Source organism: Epinephelus moara, chromosome 6, assembly GCF_006386435.1.
Source record: "Epinephelus moara isolate mb chromosome 6, YSFRI_EMoa_1.0, whole genome shotgun sequence".
NCBI classification, from domain to species: domain Eukaryota; kingdom Metazoa; phylum Chordata; class Actinopteri; order Perciformes; family Serranidae; genus Epinephelus; species Epinephelus moara.
This window is the reverse complement of record NC_065511.1, coordinates 22,221,760-22,246,924: the sequence shown is the minus strand read 5'-3', so window position 1 is coordinate 22,246,924 and position 25,165 is coordinate 22,221,760. Positions and strand designations below refer to the sequence as shown.

The following is a 25,165-nucleotide window of genomic DNA, read 5'->3' as shown; positions in this document are numbered from 1 at the left end:
ACAGTTTACTTGACCCTCACAATTTGGGGTGCACATTTCAGTCAGTTATCCCCCTCATGTTTATTCAATGAGATGCTGCCTGTTTGTAAAAGCGTGCTCTCTAATTTTCCAACCTGCTCACTGTTGACCCTTTCTGTTGTTGAAACAAAAGGGCGGATGTCTGTGAGAAAGTACTGATGTTGCCCCCCAGGCAAGTTATAAACATGAACATGACCCCGCCAGGACTACCTCTGCAGGCTCTGATGGCTAATGTTTGATGCTTCATCTGAACTTGGCCTGCTCTCTGACTCAGACAGATAAATCACGCAGAGTAAATAGCCAAAACAAGGCAGAGGATGAGGACGACAGGCTTTTGGAAACTTCAGAGATGACCACATGTAAGAGTTGTTAGTGTCATTGTGCTGTGAATGATGAGACCACTTCTCATATCTTTTCACCCCTCCTTATTGTGCTGTCCTTTTTTCCCCCCCTTTACCTCCCAGAGAATTCAGATAAAACATCTGTCTCGGAGCGTTTCTGCGGGACTCTCTCCATTCTTTCATGTGCTAATTTATCGCTTCATCTCTGCAGACTCTGCAGTTTCCCCTCATGTATCTCTACATCACCATGAGAAACTAAACCAAACTACCACTCTCCCAAAAGCCCTTTTAACCTGTCTCAACTCCTGACCCAATTTCTCCTGACCAGCTGAGGAAATGTGGATTGTAGCAGATCACGCTCCCTCGTGAGCCATGTGTTGGAGAACACAAGTCGAGCATGTTCTGGAACGCAGATGCACAGGTCAGAAATGTATATAGATCTGGCTGCTTTACTCTTGATGACTTCCAAGAGGAGCGATGTCATAAGGAGTCCCAGGAGGCAAGTAAATTAGGTGTCTGAAAATTCACACATGCAGAGAGAGACAGAGTGAAAACCAACAACAGTAATTGCTTCGGTATCAAACATTGATCACTTCTAATGTGGGTTTTTTTCACTGTAATGTCTTTCAAGTTGAGGCCAGTAAAAGAAAAAAAAAGAATAAGTAGGAATGCAGCCTTGAACCCATCTGTCTGGAGTGCATTAAAAACCTCCCTACAAAACAATCTTGCTCTCTTTCATGAATAAAAATCAATCTTATGGGTCTTTTGTAGATGAAAAAAAGCCCAGTCACACGTGCACACCAGTCTGCATGCATTTTACAAGAACAGGTTCCCAGCTCTAGCTCTCTGGAACATTGCCGTCATTGTAAATGGTAGTTCCTGCAGCTCTCCCAGCAATCTACACCATCTCACTTTTTTCTTTTTCCTCACTTTTTCATTCTGAATTCTCAAAGCCCTGGAGGTGTCTGTGGCCAGTTAGTGCTCCCTCAGTGATGTGGGTATTTTCTGGGTCTTTCTGGCTGGGGTCTAGCCCCTCTCTGGGCCTCTTACACCTGGCTCACAGGGCTCCCAGACCTGGACCTAGCTCCTTGGAGGCGTGTGTTTTTGGCCCAGGGGGAAGCTTGTATGCCTTTATCACCCCATCAGTGGGAATGGGTGTGAGGTCACTTTTTCAGAGGTGCCTATGCCATCTGGTCCTCCTGTAAGCCTTATATTCAACCCTGGCGAAGGGCTGCAAACACACTGGGGCCAAAAAGGTAATGAAGGGCTCATTAGGGGTATTCATTCTTCATTTTGAAACAAGCTTTCCCATGTTGATGATTTCAGAAATGAACATAGAGGTTATGTATAATTCAACACAGAATGTCTATGTTCATTTATAATCGTTGCCAAAATCACAAATCTTTAGTTGATGAAGTAAAAAGCTGAGAGAAGGTTTTATACTGCGTGTTTTGGTAGTTAAAGGGACAGCTCACCTCAATATCAAAAATAAATATTGTTCCTCTTACCTGTGGAGCTGTTTGTCAATCTAGATTGTTTTGCTGTGAGTTGCAGAGTGTTGGAGGCAGCGCAGAAGGAAGAGTGCATCTACTCATGCATGAAAGGCTCATGCTTGCAACAGCATGAGATCTAAACATTAATGGCATCCTTCTCGGGTGAACTGTACCGTTAATAAGCTCACTTATGCTAGATGAGCTAGCAGTAGATGCACTCTTCCTTCTGGTATGCAAGTGTAGTTTGGTACAAAGAATATGTGTCCTACATGAAACTGCTCACAGTAAGGTCTGTTGATTATCGTGAGTAACCAGGTCATGATTTCTGGAAAGAGACATTGCTGTTTGAGCACCACAAGCCGAGTGCCATCTAGTTCCATCATTTTTGAAAGAAGGCAGACATCTCTATGGCTGATATCGCCAACACTCAGCAACTCACCCCAAAACAATCCACACTGATAGATAGCACTACAGGTAAGAGGCAAAATATGTATTTTTGTTTTAAGGGTGAACCGTCCCTTTAAGAATGTTCTCAAAACATATTTATTACCATTTATTTATACATTTTAAGCTGCTCTCCAAGTCGTCAGCCCTCAGCCTTCGACTCAAGTTTTGAAAACACATGTAACCTTTCCTTTGAGTCAAAACATTTAAAAACAAATAAAGAAAATGTCTTTTCAGCCACGCTTGCAGCAAAGAAATAAATACATAGGTTGCCACAGTAACACATCACTGTTGACAGCACAGAGCAGCCCTAAAATGAAAGCAGATTGTGCAAAAGGTCAAAGAAGCCTCTGCACCAAACTCTAAATTTTTCACTGTGGTAAGAAAAAGATCCCTGCGGTACTAATTATCATGAGCAAAACCGGGAGACGAGGTGGAAGAACAAATAACAAGGTTTCCCCTGGATTGTCGTTCCACTTGTAGTATTTACAGAAAGAGCACTAACAAAAGTAACAACTCTGTTTAATTGGTAACTGTAAAATGGGAGCGGCAGAGAGAGGGCAGATTAAAGACGAACCAATTACAGTTGACTTGAAACAATTATTGACCTCTTTGAAAGGTTCACTGCTGACATTCGTCGCCATAAGCTGATGTTTTTAGCAACACTTTCTCTGTTTGCGCTTCTTAAAGGCCATTCCATTTCTGTCTGCAAGCTGTTGTTTACAAAACACCAGCCATCTCTAAGTCTCGTTAGAATCAAATTGGAAGTGAAGCTTAAGTATTTGATCTGTTGGAATTTAGGGAAGCAGTATTTTTAACACCTGTTAAAGCAGTGTTGGATACATTTTTGGAAAACACATTCTTAAACATTACATAAATTACCTTCACAGCCAGCTGACCATATCTCATCGCATGCTGTATTATATTGTATACACCTAGGCCAACATGCTATAAGTTATATTTGTGAATTTATAGCTTACACAGACACAGACACAGGGAGTTGTGCTGCTGTGAAGGTATTACTGTATCAAATAAATCATGCCCATGTTTCATATTGTGCTTTTATCTCATCCTTTCCTCCTCTCTCATTCTCTCAGCTACCATTTTGAGATCTTCTGTTTTTAATGACATGGCAGTTATAATGCCATAAGTTAAAGCACCTTGACTTCCTGGTTTTCCAGAGGGAGCTGCTCAGAGGGCCTCGATGGGAAAGGGAGATGTGCTCTAGTCAAGTGTTTCATTACCTCTTAAACTGTCTGGGACCTAGAACACTGCTCCCAATGCAGCGCTCAGTCCGGCTTTTAGTGTCACACACAGCAGTAACTTTAGTGGGCAGCAGGCCTTTTCACAAGTGCACCTGAAACACAAGACCCTTTTGTTTAAACTGTTGTTAGTCTCTATAGTGGCTCTCAGTGTGGTGACGTTACGTTTTATACATGGCAGATCAGTGAGGCAGAACATCCAGTGACACGTCTGTGCAGCAGCCTGTCTGCCAAAAGTGTGTTACACTGTAAACAAACACAATAGCTGCTAATTTATCTTATTTGCTTCTCCTTTGCAGTATAAGGAGTTCAGTGAAAGCAGCTGCTCTGTTGTTTGGTTGGATGGAAAACCTGCAAACCTTTGGACCACTGCTTCATAGACACTATACAGATAATCAACGTTTTTATCTTTTTTTAAAGTTACCCTTCAGACATGTTTCAAAGTATGTAAAAATCTTCTGCTAAAATTAATATTTAGTTCAATGTAGTTTTCCAACAGAAAAGTACAAAAAAACACTGAAAGGGGCTGGAAGTAGATCAACTTGTTTTTCTTCATTGAGAAATACTGGATCCAGCATTGTGCCCCACCCACTACCACTGTTTGTGCTAGGTTTTGATTTGTCCAGCCCTGTCACAGCGCTAAAATGAAATGTGAAAATAGGTTGGGCCATGTGAAACTGGCGCTAGGTTGACCTGCAAAAGAGTCTGTTGTGCACAAGCTGCAACCTTCAGGGCTGAAAAATGAAGCTAACTCAGGAGTGCCAGAAAATGCAGTTCCTTGAATGGCCACTTGGGGTTGGCTCCAAAAGCGAGATAGTACCCATAGACACCCATGTTGAAATGCTGAACTGTGCAGCAAAAATAAACATGATTACAGCCTGGTGCAAAAACCAGTTTTGGTCTCTATAGCTAATTTCCCCATTCATTCAGTCATTCTGTGTAAGGGTGAATTTAAATATAACTCACACATTTAGATTTTATTAAGGCTTAAATTTATGTATATTCAAAGGCAGTGCCACTTTGAGTTACAGGCTGTCTGCAGATAGTGTACTCAGTTTCTCAGTCAGATCCACCCCTCGCTCCTCCACAGCTTCGCCCTCTTGTTCAGATATGGTCACTCCTGTCTCCAAGATACCAAGATAGCAACAGCCGAAATGCCGAACTAGAGGCTTCAAAATGGGCGTCCACAAACCAGTAGTCGACATCATGATAGCTACATCCATCATTTTATACAGTCTATAGTTGTGCACCAAAATCGGCGACCAGCAGATATATCAGAATGGTACTGTAAGTGTAGTTAGTTTTGTTTGTGTTGTTTGTTAGCGTGTGATGTACCTAATCTAGCTTGCCCGGCATATGTTTGAATCTCAGATTTCTGGAGAAATGCACAAACATCGCCCCCTTTGGTAGAGGAACATGCAAACAACAACACAGATACAAGTCAGCACAGTCAAGGACAGACATTTAAGGGGACGTATAAACATAGGGAAGCACATTTTTAAGTTGCTTGATAATGATCAATGGATAATTTGTCAAATAAGCCATTTGAATTTTGGACTGACTTTTCTTGTGTTTAGATAAAAGTGATTCCATGTAGCGAATGTTACTACTACAAAGTTTTTCCAGTGTACCATTTCATGCTGGAGTGACGTTTTATTTCTCTTAATTTAGAATCAGGATCATTGTTTTTATGTTTTACTCTGACCCAAGTTTTTAAAATATTTAACAGAGCGTAACTGAATTCTCCCATTGCTGGTTTGACCATTTTGCTGAGCATTAAGTGAAAACCCAGACACAGTTGGGTTAACAGCGATGTTGGAAGCTCTTGTTGGAAACAGTGTGTATTGTGTTGTCTGGCTGTGTTATAGGTCGTCTGTTCTAAAGGGGGGAGACCTTTACTACGGCCCATGGTTTGGATAAACATTTCCACTCTGTCTGGTCTGGGATGAGAGGCTTCATGCAGATGTATCAATGTATATGCTGGTTATTATAGGTATGATCATTTCCTTGTTTGAGTGATCAGGCAAGAATGATTAAATCCTTCAGGACAGAAGGGAAATTTGAGACAGGAACTTTTAACACATATGCGGACAAGCACTGTTTGGAGTGAGAAGGAGCTCTCCAGGAATGCCCTCATCGTACCAATCGAAACTTGAAGTCCTGGTTTGTAAGTTTGTAATGAGATCCCATGGGAACATGTGCATGTTTTTCACCTGATCTCCTGCAACTCTCAGAGCCGGCTCCTGCTGCCCCCTCTGTGCAAAGATTTTCAATATGAAAAACACTCACTCACTCTCACAAACACACATATCCATGATTGTGTTTTTAAAGGTTAATTCATTCACACTTCCCTTTTATAAAATGCAGGTTAGCATCTAAAGGTCACCAGACAGGGAGACATTTTGTCATTTGTTTCATTTAGTTTACTTCGTCATAAAAGCACTAGTTAACCACCAAACCAAACATCAACATCAACAGCGCCCCCACATTTTTTCTAGCTAATAATATTTTCATACATAATTAAGCGTCTTTACCTGTCTGAGACTTGGAGGAAATTTAGGAAATGAAGGCTACACATGGTTTCAGCCCACAACCTCTGAGCTCTCTTTGCTTCACTGGCAACACGTCTTTGCCTCCAGCATGTCCCCTCTCCATTAAATTAAATCAGCAGCTTTCAAACTTACTGAGGTACTCAGCGCTGCACTAAAACACACTACTGTATACTCCATGGACTGTTTTATACTGTCTGGAAAAACAAAACACCACCTGTCAATTTAACATCCTTTACCCACAGGTTGACAATTAAATGTTTAAAGTAAAAGAAGAAATTGACCAGGCAACTTTTAACGGAATGGAAAAACATAAGCTGTTGTCGTGTTTTCAGTTAAGCTCAGAGCCTTGTTCCTACCGGATACGTCCCACCCTGTTCTCCCCCTGTGTCAGACCCTGCAGACCCCACAGCCCCCTTCAGATCCCCCTGACTCGTGCAGACAGCTTGCATCTGAACCCAATTCAACCCCACCTGCCTGACCTATATTCTGCCTTCCTGCATCTGTAGAAGTTTTCAGCCTTAGCGAACCCATTGGCAGTGGTATTACAACCGTGCGCTGCAGCCTGTTTCACTGTAACAGAGTTCAGTATACAAGCCAATTATTCTATAAGAATGTTTGATTTGGTTTATTTCTCAAGCTCTTATTTTATCATCTCTGACCTTGCCGTCTAAGATACATAAACTATAATTTGAGGGGGAAAAAAATAAATCTTTTACAGTAATGTAGCATGCAGGCAGATAGACTGAAATCCTCGGCACTTGAGTGGGTTTTTACGGCTGATTCCTGCGAGCTGACTGTTTTTTGGGACTGAATTCAGCATATGGCTGGCCAGAACCAGAGCGAATCACACCACTACTCTCTCAAGAGCAGTAAGAATTTACCACAGCTCATCTTTCAGCTCACTCTACAAGTGGGTGGATGTCATGCAGTAGCTTTTCTCCAAAGTCTTCCCCACTTGGATGGGATGGGAAAAGCTCATCTGTTGGGCTTTCCCCAGTTGTTCATTGTCCTAAAATGATTTTCTGAAATGCAGTACCATAGCAACTCCAATCTGTCAGCTTTACACTTTTTTAAATACCCAGAAAATAGAGAGGTATTATATGTTTTGCCTTTTTATTTTTCTTCCAGTGCTGTAGTCTACTGGGCTCGCTGTGCCCTGCTCAGCACTACAGTAGTTCATCAGCTCTGCAGTGCCTGTAGAGCTCGCTCAGCCAAAGACTGGAAAGACTCCCCTGCCTTACTTCATGCTATATTTCCATGAGGTTTGTTTGTTTGTCTTTAGGGAATGTGTTTGGGCTTAGGCCCACAGTAAATTGTGTCAAATACTGGCAGACATGCATTCAGGACTGAGAATGGAAGCATCCCCCTGTTGTTTTACTGTATGGGGCTCAATGTAATTCTGGCAGTCGACTCTGTGACTGGAATTGGTCTGGCAGAGGCAGTTTGTCTGGCTCTAATGGTCTGGGTGATTAGCTGAATCACAAATGGAACATAACCCATGAACATGTCTTTTCAGTTCATAATTGGCACCAGTAGTAAACTGCTCTTTTTTTATGGTAGGCAGACTCTAAATGAGAAGCTGGCTTAAGGCACTGATGCAGTGAATGTCAGTACCCAAAAGAAAATCTGTCAGCTTTTAATGTTTGCTTTTTTTCCCCTCAGTGATACTAAATTCAGCAGAAGAATATGAGAACGGACAGCATTGTTTTTTAAAGCAAAGCTTATCAATATTTTTATATCAGCAATTTGTTAAATGGTGGGTCTAAACTCCACTAAAAAGTGTTGACAGCGATTACATCGCTGATGCCCTCCCTTCCCTCACCCCCCACACACGCATGGAAAATGAGGAAAGTGTCAGCTTGGAAGATTTTAGCTAATCATTATCATTATTTTAAAACCTTTTTTATAATTGTATCCCCTATTACTAAACCTGCCGGGTGGGAGAATTTACATGCTCTCCCCATATCAGCGTGAGTTTTCTCCAGGTTCTCCAGCGTCCTCCCACAGTCCAAAGACATGCATGTTAATTGGTTCATCTTAAAAGGCCGTAGGTGTGAATGTGAGTGTGAATGGTTGTCTGTCTCTATGTGTCAAGTCTGGCAGCCTGTCCAGGGTGTACGCTGCCTCTCGCCAAATGTCAGCTGGGATCCAGTCCTGCAGCGCCCCGTGACCCTTAACAGGATAAGCAGTTACGGATAATGAATGAATGACAAGTGAAGACACACGAAGATTCAATATAATACTACATTTGTACCATATAAACACATTTATAAATCCATACAGTGGAATTCGTACAGGGGAACAGAGTCCAAAAAATGTAGCCTACTGGTGTGGATGCCACATTAGTTAAGTTCCAAAAGTCACACTTAGCATCTAACCGATCAGAGGCAGCAGTAGACCAGCAACTCTTCGGTATTTTAACCTCGTAAAAAAAGGCCCACCTAAGAAGAATCAGTATCAGTTTAACGGTACAATTATTTTAAGGCTTCACCTTGTGGTCAGACAGCCTTTCCGACAGAAGCCATTATATCACTCTCTTCACAGCCACCAGACTTCATTGACAGAAACAGTAATTTTACCTCACAGCAGACATGAGTTGCTGTTCTATCACTGACTCAACCGTTTAGTTTGTTTGTTTTATTGTGTGACTTTGGAACCAAACTAATGTGGCATCAACAACATGCACGCTCCCCACACATTCTTCAGACCAGGCATACAAACGGTTTTAGCTAAGCTAGGTGTGTATAATGTGAAGGTAAATAATAAATATAAGTTTGGGGACTTGTAACACTATTTTTAGGTCGGTCTCCAGTTTCACTGGGCAAGCTATTATTTTTGCAGGTTACATGGTATTCTGTAGAATCAATGACACATTTATAAAGTTAATGTCATTCTTATTTTCTATTTACATTTACATTCATCTCCCTGTTAGTGATCGTTTTTGATCGTCATTGATCAGCCCCCTGATGTTTAATAATCATAATCATTGAGGTTTTACCATGATGATGGTTTGCAGAAATGTGATGAATTTGTGGTATAGACGCTACAAATAGCCACAGCCATGTGTAATGACAGCTGCTCTAGCACCACTGGAGAACCTTGCAGATTCAACACAGTTGGTAAAATTATGCTTTCTTTATCGTATTTCTCATTGACAGGTCTAACAAATCATGGAGGGGCACAAGTGCCGATATGCATGTTTAAGGTTGTTTCAACATCCATTCATAGTGAACTGTGGACAAAAAAACAGAAATCAGACGTACTCACAGCTTTACATATCTGATGAAAAGAATGTATGTACATATTTTTGCCTTTATGTGACACAGTTATAGTTGTCACATAAGTTATAGAGTTTTATGTATCTATCTGGCCTCAGATCACATGAAAATAAGTCTTTAGTAACGTGGATACATAGGATTTTGATGCTAAAACATACATACTTCAACCAAAACTTGTATTTTCAGCTTTGAATACATAGAAAACACTACTGGGAAGCTACAGAATTATGCCAAACCTCACAAAAACATAAAAGATAATGCACCCAAGCTTTAAAAGACAATGTGTAATGTTAAAGTTGTCGTAAAGTAGGCATGAGATATAGTGAATACACAGGTCAGTGCTGCCTGTGTCCCGGCCCATGCGTTCCAAGAATCCAGTGTGGACACTTGAAATTCAGACAATTTACTGTAGTTATGGTGACACAATAGAACAAGAATCTACATTTAAAATATATATATATCTTCCAGACTTTACAGTAAACCACATCCAGCTCACGTGGGCACAGGGAGGCACACTTTAGACCTGAGTGCAGCTCTCTGCTAATGCACAGCATAATAAGATAAGAGGCTCGAAGTTGCACTGTATGCGATGGAGATTTGGCCCCTGTCCCAAAGCCCTGGCAAAATAAATGTTGCACGCTGACAGACAGTTTGGCTGACCCAGTTTTGATAAATTCCAAAACGTAAATGAAACCAAAGGGGCAGAGTGGTGAGTGGAAGGGGAGTGAACAGTTTTGTAGAGGGGAAGCTGTTGAGTTGATTTCTTGCATCTTCATAGATAAGGTTGTCTTGTTTTTTTCTGGAGTCGACTGGCTTGTGTTGGTGCTGCCACCCAGACCTCAGAGTGCTTCTCACCTCGGCAGTGGTCAGGGAGCAGCCCTTCCTGCACATTCCTGAGGCTGTGGAAGATAATTGCTGTGGTTTATGAGAGGGAGAGGCCCTGAAGAAACACTTCCACCAGAGCTCAGTTGCATTAGTTTTAACTTCTCTGGTTCAGACACAGGAACAGAGTCTCTTGCACACATTCAGTCTGTGGTTCCCTACTGCAGCTCCACACCATTCAAATGCTCTCTTTACTTTTAAGGCAAACGTATGGTAAGTATTGAAAGAAATGGAGTGTGAGAGTGCCGCACAGACGCCAGGCTGCTCATTGAAGACTTCCAAGTTTCTTTTTAGCTAAGTCTTTCTTCCTTGGCTTCCCATAATGGCTTACATTTAAATTCTAATCACTGTGCTTTGAAGGCAGCTCATTGTCTGCCAACATCTCATTACGTGACATACATGCAAAGGGACTTAGCAATGTTATTGTTGTACTTTGTGTGAGGTATTATAGAGCTGCTCATGATTACTCGAATGGAGGCCCACATTTTTGGCCCCAGATCAGTGCTTGAAGTGGAGGGTGTCCTGTACAGACTCAGTGCTCACATGCTCTTCTTATTAACCGTCTTCCAAAGTTATTGATGACTGTCTGTTGTAGAGTTTAAAGACAAATCCCATGTTCTGGGATGTCCCACAGTCTCAGCTTTTCACAGAGGTACAAGGCTGGGAAAGTATGCCACAGTGTAATGATTTGATCTCACTTTCAAAGCCTGAACTGCAACTGCAACAGGTAACTTTCCATTTTCCGCAGCAGTTTCACGACTAATTTAATCACAAGTGTGTGGAAATCAGTTCCATTTGAAGTTCACAAAAGGTGATTGCTTTGAGAATAATTAGATGTTTCCTTTTAACGGTTTCTGACCAGACTCTTAAGGCTGTAGTTTCCCATAATGAAAGGTAATTTTATTTTTTTTTTAAAAACAGTTACAGTATCCTTTTACCTAACCGTTCACAGGGTAACTGCAGTCCATGTGGTTTCTGGTACTCTAAGTTGAATTGTACATAAATGGCAGCTGACATTAAATAATTCCATGAGGCAGCAGTTTTAATGAATCCGAGAGAAAAGGTAGTGATTGTGTGGTTTCTGGTGTGCTTATATATCATATCATTTCTGTATCTTAACTGCACACTAAATTAAATCCACATATGATATAGACATTCATTCAGGTTTTATTTTACTTGGCTAGATGCTGAGTTAAAAAAAAAAAAAGCCAACCATAACCTATCGATGATATCTTTAAATAACATCTTATGATAACATGTCAGGATGATGAAAAAGTCATTCATTTTGCGGTCGACTTTTGGGAGCAATCAGTAACGTCTCATCTGTCAGCAGCTGAACATTCATGTTGTGTAATGACACTTTAAAAAGCCTCATTAAGGCCACCTATCTTTTCTCACCCCTGTTTTCAGTTGGACATTCCTCAAAACCTCACCAGATACTGTACACAGGTGCACACCAGAGATAAAAGTCTGCGCAGTGATGATATTGCGGGTCAGACATCGGCTAGCAATTTGAAAAGAAGCGTGTAGCTCATTACTCATCCAGCAAAAGTCACAGCTGCTTGTGTCTGTGTATAAAAAAATTCTGTGAGTAGTTTTTTTAGTGACTTTTTATATGTTAGATCTTTTCTGCAAACTATAGGAATCCATTTTGAAGTTGGTAGACCAGCTGTACATCATGTCATTACTGCTGTCACTCATCTGTCAGCAGTGGTCCCATACAAAGAGGGGGGAGTCACAGGAGAGGGTGACACTCTGGCCCGCGCTGACTGAGGAGGTTAATCATGTTTTCATAAACACACTCTGATGTGGTTTGCTTTGATTCGCCATGTTGTCCAAGCCACTGACTGCTGTGACACACAGCTCTGAGCTCGCAGCAGGAGAGGACTGTTAGGAATGCTCTGGCCTGACATGTTGTGAGTAATTAACCCTGATTGATAAAAGATGAACTGCCCCTGCTGCTGCTGCTGCTGCTGCTGCAGCAGTAGTGGGCCACCAGCATGCACACACACATACATGCACATGCACTCATGCGTCCACCCACACACCCGCACGCACCATGCACACACAGCAGCTGCACCTGGGAATTTTGGCTTATCTACAGCATATTCACGATTTTCATGCCCCTCAAGAGAAGAGGAGAGGAAAAATATATGACAGAATCTGCAGCCTCTTGTTAGAAAGTGCCAGAAGAACTGTTTTAAACACACCAAGAGGAGATTAGATGGTGCACTTTTTAAGGAGCTGTCAATAAGTCATATTCTATCTAACTGTTAGGTTATAAGATCGTTGTGAGTACTGCAATATTATGCTTTGTGATAGTGTAACGATTCTCAAAATACACATCGATTCTTAATTAATATTTTACAGGCTTAGATTTGTGGCAGTAGTTTATTTTGTGTAACGTCAACTGCTAGATTGCAGTGATGTAATCTGTCTTCAGCCATTTGATTCTTCCACTCCAACATAAAAACATATCGCTAGTGTAAACACAATGAACACAGGTCTGTGATATAGGCATAGTCATAATGGATGCACTGCCAGCATTGACAGCTTTCCTAAAATTTGATATTGAAGGTCCAGTGATAATTAAGTACCAATGTCCTCAAAAGAGAAAATAATAAATTCCCAGTGTCTCCAGACGAGTACTTCCTGATAAACAGTGTCTTAGCTTGTCACTGTTGCTAAAATTAGTCAAATGTGTTGCCATATCAAACTACAAACTTTATTAATCATGATTAAACAAGTTTCAACAAGTTTCAACCAGACAATCTGATCAGGTTTTGTACCTTGTCCACTTTTGTGTCGGAATTCGCTGCAGACTGGACTTGACAGAGATGGCTGCCATCTTGTTTGTACATGGATTAGTGTATTGTGGTCTTACTACCACTAGATGGCACAAAAAAGTGTCCATGAAAGAGGACAACAGGTTTAAGTTAAGCACATCATCATATCGCCGGTTTCTTGCCAATACACAACCCTGAACTCTGTTTGTTTTATTTTCTCCTGGATTTTTAACAGATATAAACACCTGGTGTGTCAGCTTTTGCAGCCCATGAAGAATTCTCCAGCCACTCATACATCTCTGAGCTTGATCAGCACGAGCTCATCACCTTTTGTCACATTTGCAAAAGAAAATATCAGAAAATTCTCCTAGGTATTACCCCCAAAAGAACATCTAGCTTCTGCCAAGAAATAGTCAAACAGGCCTTCCAAAAATGTTCCACTTTCGATGCAATCACGTGTTTATACTGCTGTGCTTTTTCCCCATGTCAGCTAATGTATCACCTAAAGTCGCAGTGGGTTCAAGCTGAACTCATCCTGTTGCTGTGGTCTTCTGTGTGAATGCATTAACTCCCCGTGGATATCCACAGAGATGCTGTTTAAAAAACAAGGCTACATATTTAAAGGGAGCTTTTGTCTGTTTCACTTCTTTCCAGCAGTGTTTGTCTCCCTTCCCCCATCTCCTCCTTTAACAGAAGCCCTACACTTTTACTGCCCCCCATAGAGATCCCTTGGCTCTTATTATGTTCTTATTTATGTATCCTGTTACAGATGGAAGTCATGTCAGCATCCAGTGAGGCACTCGGCTCACATATTTTCCCTGTTCTCAGTTGTGTCCACTGACTTGAGTGATGAGGGACGGGGTTTTCTTTCAAGGTTTTCACCCAATTGTGATTTTTGAGAAGTTTATCTCCAGGGCAGCTCTAGTTTGTATGTTTTACAGATATTTTCACTAACAGTACACTTTTTGTGTGTGCATCTGTGTGCTTGAATATTGTTAGAAAATTGTTTTTAAAAATCGACTTTTTCGCCGTTATATACGACAAGATCATGTTTAGAGACACAAAGTGGGCTGAAGTCAATAGTTTTGCCTCAGCAGTCTGTCCTGATAATGTCAATTTTCTGTTTGTATTACATATTTATTTACACAAATGTTTCACAATTAGCTAAAAACAGAGATGGGGGGCATTTTTAGGGCTTCTCTAGGACTATAAAAGCAACCAGATGAGACTCTGTAGTTAAAGTTTTACCTGCTTTACAAAGAAAGGCTTTCACTGAGAGTCATAATCAGGGTACAAAACAGAAACCAAACATTAGAGCAAACCTTTACTGCACTTCTAGTTCTTTTGGATGCCAAAGAGGACAAACTGTTGTCTGTTTTTAGTGAAAAGAAGTAAACAATGCAGAAAAGGCCGATGATTGACCAAACCACATCTCTCTCTCTCTGTGTCTTTCTCTCTGCAGCCCTCGGTCAGATAATGCTGTATGTGGACGGGATGAACGGGCTCATATCTCACAATGAGACGGTCCAGTGGCTTTACACCCTGGTCGGATCCAAGGTAAAGAATATGAACATTAAACACAGTAGATATACTGTAAAACCAACCCAGCAGCCCCATGTGTGCACTGACAAAGCTGAAATAATCCATCACGTCTTTCCTCCGTCACTGTGGTCCCCTCGGCCCTCTAGTGGCCAGATTTCGTAACGTGCCACATATTTGCAGCAGATGAGGGCTGACTCTTCTCTCTTTCCCCACTGTTTTCTGTTCTTACTAATCACTCTTCTGCCTTCCCGTGTAAATATTGAAATAGAATTTGGCATGCACCTTGTTTTTTTTAATCAAAACCCTGTCTTCCCAATCATTTTGCGTGGCAAATTTCCATCGTCTATAGTCATTTCGACCGTGATCATTGGGGTGTTGCTTGTCCAGTCATAGTGTTGATGTGGCAGCTGTTCAGAAGTGTTAAATTAACTCTGATGGTTTTATCACCACTGACATGATGTTGATTTTCTTCCTCAAGTAGATTAACAGCGTTGCTCTGCATCAGGCCTATTACTCCCTTCCTTAATAGTTATCGCTCTCCTTCTAACATTTTTATGGGAGTGTAAATTTAGATTTTCAGTCAGCTGCTCAAGTATTTTGAGACCCTTTTCACTGTGTGTAACCCATTTTATTCTGATTTTAATTGTTTTTACCTTTGTGCTATTTCTATACTACTTTAGCAGAGAGCAGTGTGTTCCCCTGAGCTGTTAAATGTGTATTTAATATTCCCACAATGTCACACCACGTTCTTATCAAACCTCTCAAGACATTTCAGATACGAAAAGCTACCAATTTAAAGTTGGAAGCTGAAGAGCTTGCACATCCTCTGTGTCGTGTGTCCATGTGTTTGAGCAAAAGCACATGAAGAGGTCTTCAAAAGTACACACATCCTGACAATAAGTACTAGGTGCTGGACAGAGAAACATTAGAAGACAGAAAGATAAAGTCCTCACACTATTAAATGCTCCCATGATGTTTCAAGCATCAAGCACAGCAGTTGAAATTAAGTGCCTTGTGTATTATGTGTTTGGATTTCGGAGCTGGTGTCACAATGTGATTTCTGTATTAACCATATTTTTTTGTTTTTGTAGTTCCGTCTGGTGGTGAAGACGGCCCTAAAGCTGCTGCTGGTGTTTGTAGAGTACACAGAGTCTAACGCCACCCTGCTCATAAAGGCTGTGAACGTTGTGGATGCCAAAAGAGGTAAGCATTACACTGATGTTGGGGATGTTGAAGTCAATACCTGCAGACAAAGTGAACTTCCAGGGCTTCAAGAGTTTGACAGACTTTGTGAATTCACTGTGTGAGGTATTACATCAAAGACATTTTGAATGTGGTTCTTTCTACTAATGAGGCATTGTTTTGATGTCTCTGAAATATCACATTCACAGTATATCAGTTGCAGCTCTGTTTTTCGAATTCTCAAGTGAAACCCGAGCAGTGAAATATTGCAGTAAAAAACATGAAATAATGTAAATTCGATTTTTCCTTCAGTTTCGCTAATCAAGTCTGTGGTGGCTGTAGTGCTGTTCAGCTGACCACAGATCACAGTCTCCTCTTAAACAGTAGTCAGATCAGTTGTCCCGACCAGCTTGCTTGGAACGAAGCTTATTGAGAAAGACTGTAACTCCTGTCTGCAGCGGGGTTCAGTTACCTGCTGCTCTCAAGGCTCCACATTGTGCTGTGGCGTACAACAGGGGGTTGAGCATCAGCCATGCCGGGGTCGGGTATCCCTCTGTTTCAGCTCCGTCTTATCCTGTCATTTCTGCTGTTGCGTAAGAAGACTGAACTTGATCCCCGGTCTCCTGATGAGAAGGAGATGCCGGACTTGACCCTTGTGTCTGAGACACACAGCTGCTTCTTTCACATCGAAGATCAGGTCGCCCCTGTTCTGTTTTTCCACTGACACTTTTTCTAGAAGAAAACTGCTATGACTGCATTTCTCCTACTGGAGCCATGAGATGACAAAACAAATTTTTGTTTTGATTCCTACATCCTGGTGGAGCTACATTGTTACACTGTTTTTTTATGCTTTAAGATGAGCAGATGGATTAGTTAAACCTTTTTATTGTCTTTGTTTCAAAAAAATACAGGCGGCTCTGTCCTTTATCCTATGTGTCGCATGCCTTTTGCTCCTGCAGGCACAAAACTGTGGTCGAATGTCATGGAGATCCTGGATGAGAAGGATGGAGTGGATACAGAGCTGCTGGTGTATGCAATGACACTCATAAATAAGGTCAGTGAAAGAACACTGCCAAGGCCTGCACCTAGCAGCATACTGCATTACTTAGCCCGTAACATGGTCTGCTCCTCTCTGTATTTCCTTCTTTCTATGTCTCTATCTTTCAAACCCCTTTTAAGCATTGTAGTAAAATGTAATCTACATCCGGGTTTCTTATCTGCATTGTTTCCCAAATGTGATCTGATCTGACCGGCCACTTTGTCAGCTCGATTCAATCAGGTGCAAATTCAATCTGTATGTTGTGATTGTATTTAAGTGTCACCTGGATGAAAATGTAAAGCCTGTCAGTGACCCAAAGGGCTGCACTGTGTTCTGACTCATTATAACTCCTTTTGCTTTCCCTTAGTAAGTGAAGGGGTCACTGCAGTAGTTCTCAGTAGCAGCAACACGAGTCTAAAAAAATTACCCTTATTAAAAACAAAAATGGATTGTACAGAATTATTTATATAATGAAACCCTGATTTTCATAGAGCATAGAGTTCTTACAACACTGGAGTCAAAACACAGACAATATAAGTGCATTAAATTCTTCTGATTGACGTTTATTTAGATAGCATATCTGGCTACAGGTTAAATTTCAATATAAGGTTTAAACAAAACAGCTTGAGAAGTAATTTTACTCCCCCTCTGTCTCTCAGGTGATCCGTCTTTATTGTTCCAATTTATTTTTTCTTTCACAGTTAATCTACAGTATTGCAGAGACATGGTTAGAACTCTTATCATGCTTTTTCGCTGGATGCGTTTGTATTTCAGACTCTGGCAGGCCTCCCAGACCAGGACTCATACTACGACATGGTGGACTGTCTGGAGGAGCAGGGCGTCGAAGCCGTGGCCCAGAGACACCTCAGCAGGAAAGGCACCGACCTCGACCTCGTCGAACAGTTCAACATCTATGAGGTCAGGAAGCCTGCGCTGCCACATTATGACATAACAATCAGCCTTAATGTTGCTGTCTATTTACTGAGTTTCTCTGTGATGCATTTGATCCAGATGACTCTCCGCCATGAGGACGGAGACGACGAAACCCAGTTGCCTCCCAGCGTCCGCAAGGAACGCCGGCGGGCCAGCGTTGGTGGCACCAATGAGAGGCGAGGCCTGGAGAGGAGACGCAGTCGGAGACACTCGCTCCAGAACAGCAGAGGCCACGCTTCTGCCCCGGCATCACCCAGCAGCCCTCATACTCACGCAAGCAGCTTCCTGCCATTTGGTGGCCAACGTGTTGAAGACATCAGTGAAAGGTGAGGCCGGGGGAGGACAGACAGGAATGGAAAAGTGGAAGAGATTTAAGAGATGAAAATAAATTTTATATTTGCTTCCATTTTAGTTTGAACTTGGCCTGATCCTGGTTTTAAAAGGTTCAGCCAGGAGGGTTTGTTTTGATCTTGTATATTTTAAACCCTGAGAGATAGCTGCAACTAAAAAGGAATCACAAATTATTCCTGGTCCATGGGGTATTACTCTGTTTCACAGGAAACAGCTTGACTGCAAGTGTTGTATTATATTTCGGCCTTGGAGAGATACGTCCAGAGCCAAAGTAGAGAATTTAATTATATAGTAATTTAAAGAACGGCAAAGAGGAGACCACTGAGGCAAAGTGACATTTGAATTAATTTCCCTACTGTCAAAGACATTCTGCTGCCACAGATGGAAATAGGAAGCTTCTGTAAACACATGATATGAGCTATCTGCTCTCTGTCTCAAGTCGTGCTTCCTTCAGTGAGAGTGCATTTAAGTCAAACTCCACAATGCCATCTGTTTTATATACAACAGACCTTTGTGACAACACAAACTCAGAGAAACCACAACTGGTGATTCAGGAAAGAAGCAAATTGCAATCTTGTTTAATTGTACAGTAGCTTGGACTGTGCCCTATAAAAGCACCAGAAATACTTAGTCAGACAGTTCATTTTTATGGAAGTCCCGTTAACCCTTTATTGTACTGTTTGTTTTAGGTCATACATCAGAAGACAAAAACTAGACTTACATTTTTAAACTGGGAATTATTGCTTTTTGTCTTTTAAATCACCACTGAATGCTGTCTTTCCCAGCTCCACATAATTAAATCACCTACTTTTTTTAAGTAGCATATGCAGTAATATTCCCGGTAGCACTCAGGTCTCAGGTATGCTTAAATTCAATCCAGCAGGTCATATGATACCAGACTAGCTTCTTCCAGTCCAGCACAGGAAATCCAAGCCGCCTTTGAAGATCACCATTTTCCATATTGTTAATGAAATCCAGACAACCAAGAGGGATCCAAATAACAAAGTGGCCACAGACTTGTGTGTGACGATATATCCCAGACTATCAGTTCAAAAACACAAGATATCTTCTACATCCTCAGCACTTAGTATTAGAGTGTTTTCTCCTTAATTAAAATCACTGGGAGATATTTTGAATTAACAGTTGTTTGTATTAATGCTGCCATAGAGATTGCACTTTAACATAGTTGTAAGTGTTGCCTGTGCATATCCATTTCTAACATTTTAAGATGTTGTCTTTGACTGTTGTCAAAACCTATTAACCTTCTCGTACATCTTTCAATGTCTCTCGTCTTCTGTTCCTTCTAATGCTTTTTGACAAGCATGTTTTTAAGTGTTTGTCATTTGTATGTGCTTTCCTCGGCTCTGTGTTTTCATATTGTCTCTGTCCAATTTCTCTTCCTTCTCGCCTGCCTACATCCTCCCCTTCCCTCCTTTCAACCCTCAATCCCTCCTCTGACCACAGAGAAGAGGAAGAGGAAGAAGAGGAGGAAGAAGGAGAGGAGGAGGAGGAAGAGGAGGAGGAGGAGGGAGAGGAGGAGGAGGAGGAGGAGGATGAGGAGGACGAGGACGAGGCAGATGATGAAAGTCATCCGGTCGCTGAGTCCTCTAGACAGGGCGCTCGCAGGTATTTTAGGACAACTGGTTTCCCAAGCCTGATTCCCTGTTTCCCTCATACAGTATCTCCCTAGCTTTTCTTCCATTTGAAAGTATTTTCTTCATCCCTTTTGGACTCCTCCTCTCTTGTATTTTGTCATCCTAGTGTGGCTCCGGCTGTAGCAGACACTCCTAACATGTGTTTGAACTTAAACTGTATGGCCAACATCCTCCCTAAAGCCAGTGACCAGCCAGGGCAGGGAGAATATCTCAGCGCCAAGACCAGGACAGCTTCTCCTGTGTCCGTCGCCCCTAAAAAGAGGACCTTTAGTCCTTGGTGTGTTCCTCCCCAAACACCTGACTGTGTCTTTCGTGTTGCTCGTGTTGAGTAGAGTGCCAGGCTCTGCACAATCTCAGTGTCGGTCTATCCCAACCTCACACCCCCCCTTCCCTCCCCCTCACCCCTCGACCTTTCCCTTCGTCCCTTTACTTGAACCAGAACGTGTCTGTCAGGGCCGACGAGAGTAAGAAGGACAGAGAAAGGCAGGTAAAGGGCAGGAGCTATAGTTCATCTACCTCACTCCTCACAACGTGGAAACATGCCGTCATCCCCATCACTGTTGTCTGTGTCTCTCTGTAGCTCACTGTATACTCAGCAAAGAGACCTGCAACAGCATAAGAATAAAAGCAGATACAGTAATTCTTAAATTGCGTCCCACCAGGTTTTTTATATCGGACATGCTGCAGTTTAGTTCCTCTCTACCTTCTTCATCCTTCAAAATGTTTCCTTGATCATAGTCGCCTTTATTTTCCATCAGATGTGAATTATGTTGCATCTGTCATCTCCAAAGACATGCTGTACCAGAAAAGGAAAGTCATAATTGCTTCCTTTTCTCAGCTGCTGGAAAGCGTTATTTTTGCAGACATTTACTACTCATCTGTCTTCCATTGTGGCTCTGCACCACAGTTAATCCAAGACAAGTCAATAAATTAATTCAAAGCATTAAAGAATTCAAAGTATTAGCCTGAGTCACAGTCACTGTCTTTTAGTGTTTCATGTTTCTGCAGAGAGCAATAAAAATAGAATAGACCACTCAGTCTGGACTGGCATAGCAGTTCCTTAGCGCGTATCCTTTATGCCATCTTAGTGTAAATGGTACCCCGCTCTCAGGACAGAGGACAATAAGAAGTGATCCAGTGAAAGCCTCTAAAATAGTTTCATTTATTGCGATTTAAAGTATAGCACATTGAATCGGTAAGACAGACATAGATATACGTTGCCCCTGTCGGCTCTGTTGTTGTGTGGTCTTGCAGCCCTCCTACCTTCAACTGCTGTCTCACCTTCTTGTATGTGTGACTAACATTTAATTTTTTGATCTTTGGAGTGTGTGACCTGACTCTTACTCTCTTTTTTTCTCACTTCCATCTTCAGTCTGACAGATATAAACAACTCTCCTACACCTTACACAGCTAGAAAGCCTTGCTGGGCTGAAAGGTAAGGCCAGGTGTCAGCAGGTCAAACGTAACAAGAGTGTGCAGGGTAAAGATTTATAATGGAGGTTTTTGTTATGTGCATTAATAGTATCAGGGAGATGTGCACATAATGCAGTCTGCCTGGAAGGTTCATAGTTGAACACTTGCATGCTTAATTCTGTCATCTTTGTTAAGTATTTTTATTTGCAACGATTTGTTGTGCAACTGTTCTCGGACAAATAGCACAATTTTTCGATCAACACAACAATTACAGGGCCTCTAAGAATAGAGGTCTGTTGAAAAGATACATTTATGAAGCCTTAGTGAGGCGTGCTTAAGAGCACTCAACACAGTCATATCTCAGTGTAAACTATCCAGCAGTATGACACTGGAATTCACATCACAGGTACTTGAAGTGTTGTCTACCCTTTTTCTCTGTATTTCAGTGGAAAAAATGTCAAAGGAGAGAACAAAGCATTTATTTTCCCTTTCTTTTAACAGAATCAGTGCCAATGGCTCTCCATACCCTGGCAGGCACCAGGCTCCTACATCACCCATCCATCGCTTCACTAGTACAGCATCTATGACACCAGAATCCAAACCAGTTGACAGGTTGGCATCTCAACTTTTCCACAGCTAATGTAGAACGTTTGGTCTCTATAGTGGATTGGAACTCACGTGCCTCAACCAAAATGCACACCAATCACTCAGTTTTGATAAAGTTATTACAGTCGCTCTTTCTCTTTGACGTGTAGACCTGCTCTAGGGGGCTTGCTAACTTCATCGTACAGACAGCATCAGGAGTCGCTGGCTCAGGAGAGAGAGAGGAGACGCCTGGAGAGAGAGGAGCGCCTGCAGAGAATCGAAAGAGAAGAGAGGAACCGCTTCAAGTTAGTCTTACCTCACGAATCAGACAAAATATTACATAACTTCATGTAGGAGAGAATATTATATTTCTTTACTTTGTGCTGTAGGCAGCTAATAAACATATATTGCCATTTGTCTTTCTGTCTCAGTCGAGATTCTGTTGAGAAGAGGGAAGAAGCACGACAAGCCAGAGAGGAAAGGTGAGTTTATTTTAGTACACTGGTTCACATGGATCACACAATAATGCTGCAGTTTGAAGATTCATCAAAGGAGGTTTATAAATGCTTTGAGATTTTATTTTAAAATTGATAGCAGATGTAAAGCGTCAGGCTGAATTATAGGTGTCAGAGCCCCTTTAGGCCTGCTCACCATTAAAACGTCCTAAAGTTAACAAGACAAGTGTGTAATTGTATTTTGCCATGGACTTGGTCCAGTTATCTCCCTCTGACTGTGTCTGTGTGTGAGTGTGTGCGGTCTATAATTTATAGCTTATTACCCTCACCTTTTTCACCCCTATGAACTGAAGCCTAAAAATTTTAACCATGTGTGAACTGAGTTCAGTAAACACCAGGCAAAAATGTTAAACAGCACTTTGGCAACCTTAACAAAAGAAGTACGTCATTTGTCATCATTTGACTCGCTGAGTAATGGGATTACAGCTCCATTTTTCCATAATTACCCAGGAATAAGACCAATATATCATATGTGTTCACAGCATAAATAATGATATCATGGCTGTTGTTCACTAAAACCTGACTGTTGGAAGAAGCCTTTATGTCCCTAAAACGTTATCATTTCAGGGGCTGGTATTTTTGAATTGATTTGTTTTCTTTAAAGACATTTGAAAGCTACATTTTGTCATTGCAGGTACAAGAATGTGGAGAGGCTTGCTGCAGAGGAGTTCGAGCGCGAGCGCCCTAGGGCGCCGACAAGAGGACGAACAGAGATCACTTTGTGTTTGAGTTCCAACCCTGCCAGCCGCTCTGTGTCCCGCTGTGCCACACCTTCGTCCATTATGTCACAGGAGGACACGGTCCCCACTGCACACCAGACATCGGGTAACTGGCGTTTGCCAATCATTTATTCACCATTAGCCATAATCCTGAGTGTTATGAGCATGAACAGTGATGTTGGCTTGCAGAGCTGGCAGAGACGGTACTGGCTGTCAGTGCACCTGTCACACACTGGGCTTGGCATTAACACTCATGGATTATCGCATGGAAATTGATTTAGCTGCACTTCTGCTGAAAGAAGTGATTGAGAATGACTACTTGAATTTAGAAATACATATCAAAATGCAGAAATTAATCAGAAATGTTGTAGTTGTGTCTATATTGTTGTGTCTAAAGAGGCTGAATAAATAGCCACTGATTTGAGGTTGAAAATCTAAAGGGCTTGTTTGTTTTAATATGACAATAGTTCATTTTTCTACAACACACTTATTTGGTAACTACCTAAAGGAATACTTCACACCCCTAATGACCACTTGTGTATCTATAACTCACCCTGTGTTACATTGAATTTGTGATGCAAAATTTGTTTTTCTTGCATGGCTCTGGTGAACGAAGAATCCAAAAATTGAGAAAAAAGTTTGATTAATTTAACAGCAAATATATACTGAAACATTTGTTTAAAAAACTCTTTAATAACTTGTGCAGTATAATCCAAGTCTCATTTATCTGGCCGTATGCTGAGAACTTCCCAAACACATCTTTGCAACGGGAACTGAATGGAAAGTGAAACCTATATATGCTCTCCTCAGTGTCAGACTCCATTGACAAAAACAGTAACTTTACATCGCTGAACATGGGAGCTGCTGACCTACCACTGCTTGGATCAGTTTGCTTGCGTTATTGTGTGTCTTTGGTGTTTTAAAAGGTTAGTTTGGAGTCAACCAAAACACACAATGACACAAACTAGTAATCAAGACAGTGACAGAACAGCAACTCCCCACTGGAAAGGGGTGTCTGTTTGGGAAGTACTGAGCATTTGACTGGATAAATGAGACTAAACGCACAAGTTGTGTGAGAGTTAGCTAACGGATATTTGGATATAGTTTTGCTGTTGTTAAACACAGTCATCAAGGACTTCACCTAATTCATCCAGAATTTTCTCAGTTTTTGGATTCATCGTTTAGGAATGTGAAAAAATGTGTGAAAAACAAAGTTTTCTTCACAAATTCACATAACACACAGTGAGTAATTGATATACAAAAAGTCATTTGGAAGGTGAAGTATTCCTTTTTCTCGGAAGTTATTAAGCACTCGCTCTCAGCCACTCATGTTGTGTTATACAGTCATGTTCTATGGTCATGAGCTATGACAACAGAATTCGATGATTGCTTTGTGAATTATTTCTACAGTCTGGAAATGTACAGCCTCTCAGTGCAATTAAGGATATGTCAGGAAGCAATTTAAAACTGTTTTAATTATAAACAAAGAATGTTTCTGAAGACTATCAGATAATATAAAGGCCCATAACTGAAGTACTTAAAGTAACTTTTTTTTTTTCCATGCTGTTTTGATTTCTCTTCCAGGAACAGAACATATCTCAGAGCCAGACCTTGACCCACAGACCAGAACCAAAAGTCCAGCGCCAGAGTTAACAGTATCAGAACCTTCCCCCAAACCTCCCTCAGAGCCAGACAAGCAGCAGACTGAGACAGAGTCGCCTGCAGAGACGGAGAATGTTGCTGAGACTCAGTCTGACCAGAATGTAGTGGCAGAGCTGGCGTCAGATGAACAGTCAGGCATGAAGAAAGAAGAGAGGCAAGAGCAGGAGAGGCTTGAGGAACAGACACAGCGTGTAGATGAGGTAGAAGTAGAGGAACAGGTGGAAGAAGAGGAGGTAGCAGATGTAGCAGAGGTAGGAGAGCCAGATGTGGAGGTGAATGTCGAGTTACAGGAGGAGTTTGAGAAGGAGCAGCCGACGGAAAGGGATGTAGAAGACAGTGTACTGCTGAGTGAGAAGGAGAGACAGAATGAGGAAGTGAATGAAAAAGACAACTGCTCAGCATCCAGCATCTCCTCCACGAGCAGCACCCTGGAAAGGGAGGAGCGTGAGGAGAAACTCACTGACATTGAAGCAGGTATGATCAATGCTAATTTTATTCACTTACATCGATTAT

General features: G+C 41.6%; 1 protein-coding gene across 3 annotated transcripts in view; it reads left to right on the top strand.

Annotated features, from left to right (window-relative positions):
• The window catches only part of fhod3b (formin homology 2 domain containing 3b), a 110,112-nt gene that overhangs the window by 64,031 nt on the left and 20,916 nt on the right, over nucleotides 1-25,165 (top strand). For 2 of the 3 annotated variants that reach the window (XM_050047918.1, XM_050047917.1), the window contains exons 6-16: nucleotides 14,519-14,613; nucleotides 15,690-15,801; nucleotides 16,740-16,834; nucleotides 17,594-17,737; nucleotides 17,831-18,078; nucleotides 21,131-21,193; nucleotides 21,673-21,783; nucleotides 21,927-22,061; nucleotides 22,188-22,238; nucleotides 22,906-23,096; nucleotides 24,575-25,126. In XM_050047918.1, coding sequence (XP_049903875.1) covers nucleotides 14,519-14,613; nucleotides 15,690-15,801; nucleotides 16,740-16,834; nucleotides 17,594-17,737; nucleotides 17,831-18,078; nucleotides 21,131-21,193; nucleotides 21,673-21,783; nucleotides 21,927-22,061; nucleotides 22,188-22,238; nucleotides 22,906-23,096; nucleotides 24,575-25,126 — 1,797 coding nt within the window. The remainder of the gene's footprint in view (nucleotides 1-14,518; nucleotides 14,614-15,689; nucleotides 15,802-16,739; nucleotides 16,835-17,593; nucleotides 17,738-17,830; nucleotides 18,079-21,130; nucleotides 21,194-21,672; nucleotides 21,784-21,926; nucleotides 22,062-22,187; nucleotides 22,239-22,905; nucleotides 23,097-24,574; nucleotides 25,127-25,165) is intronic. The other variant, XM_050047919.1, reaches the window with a different exon arrangement.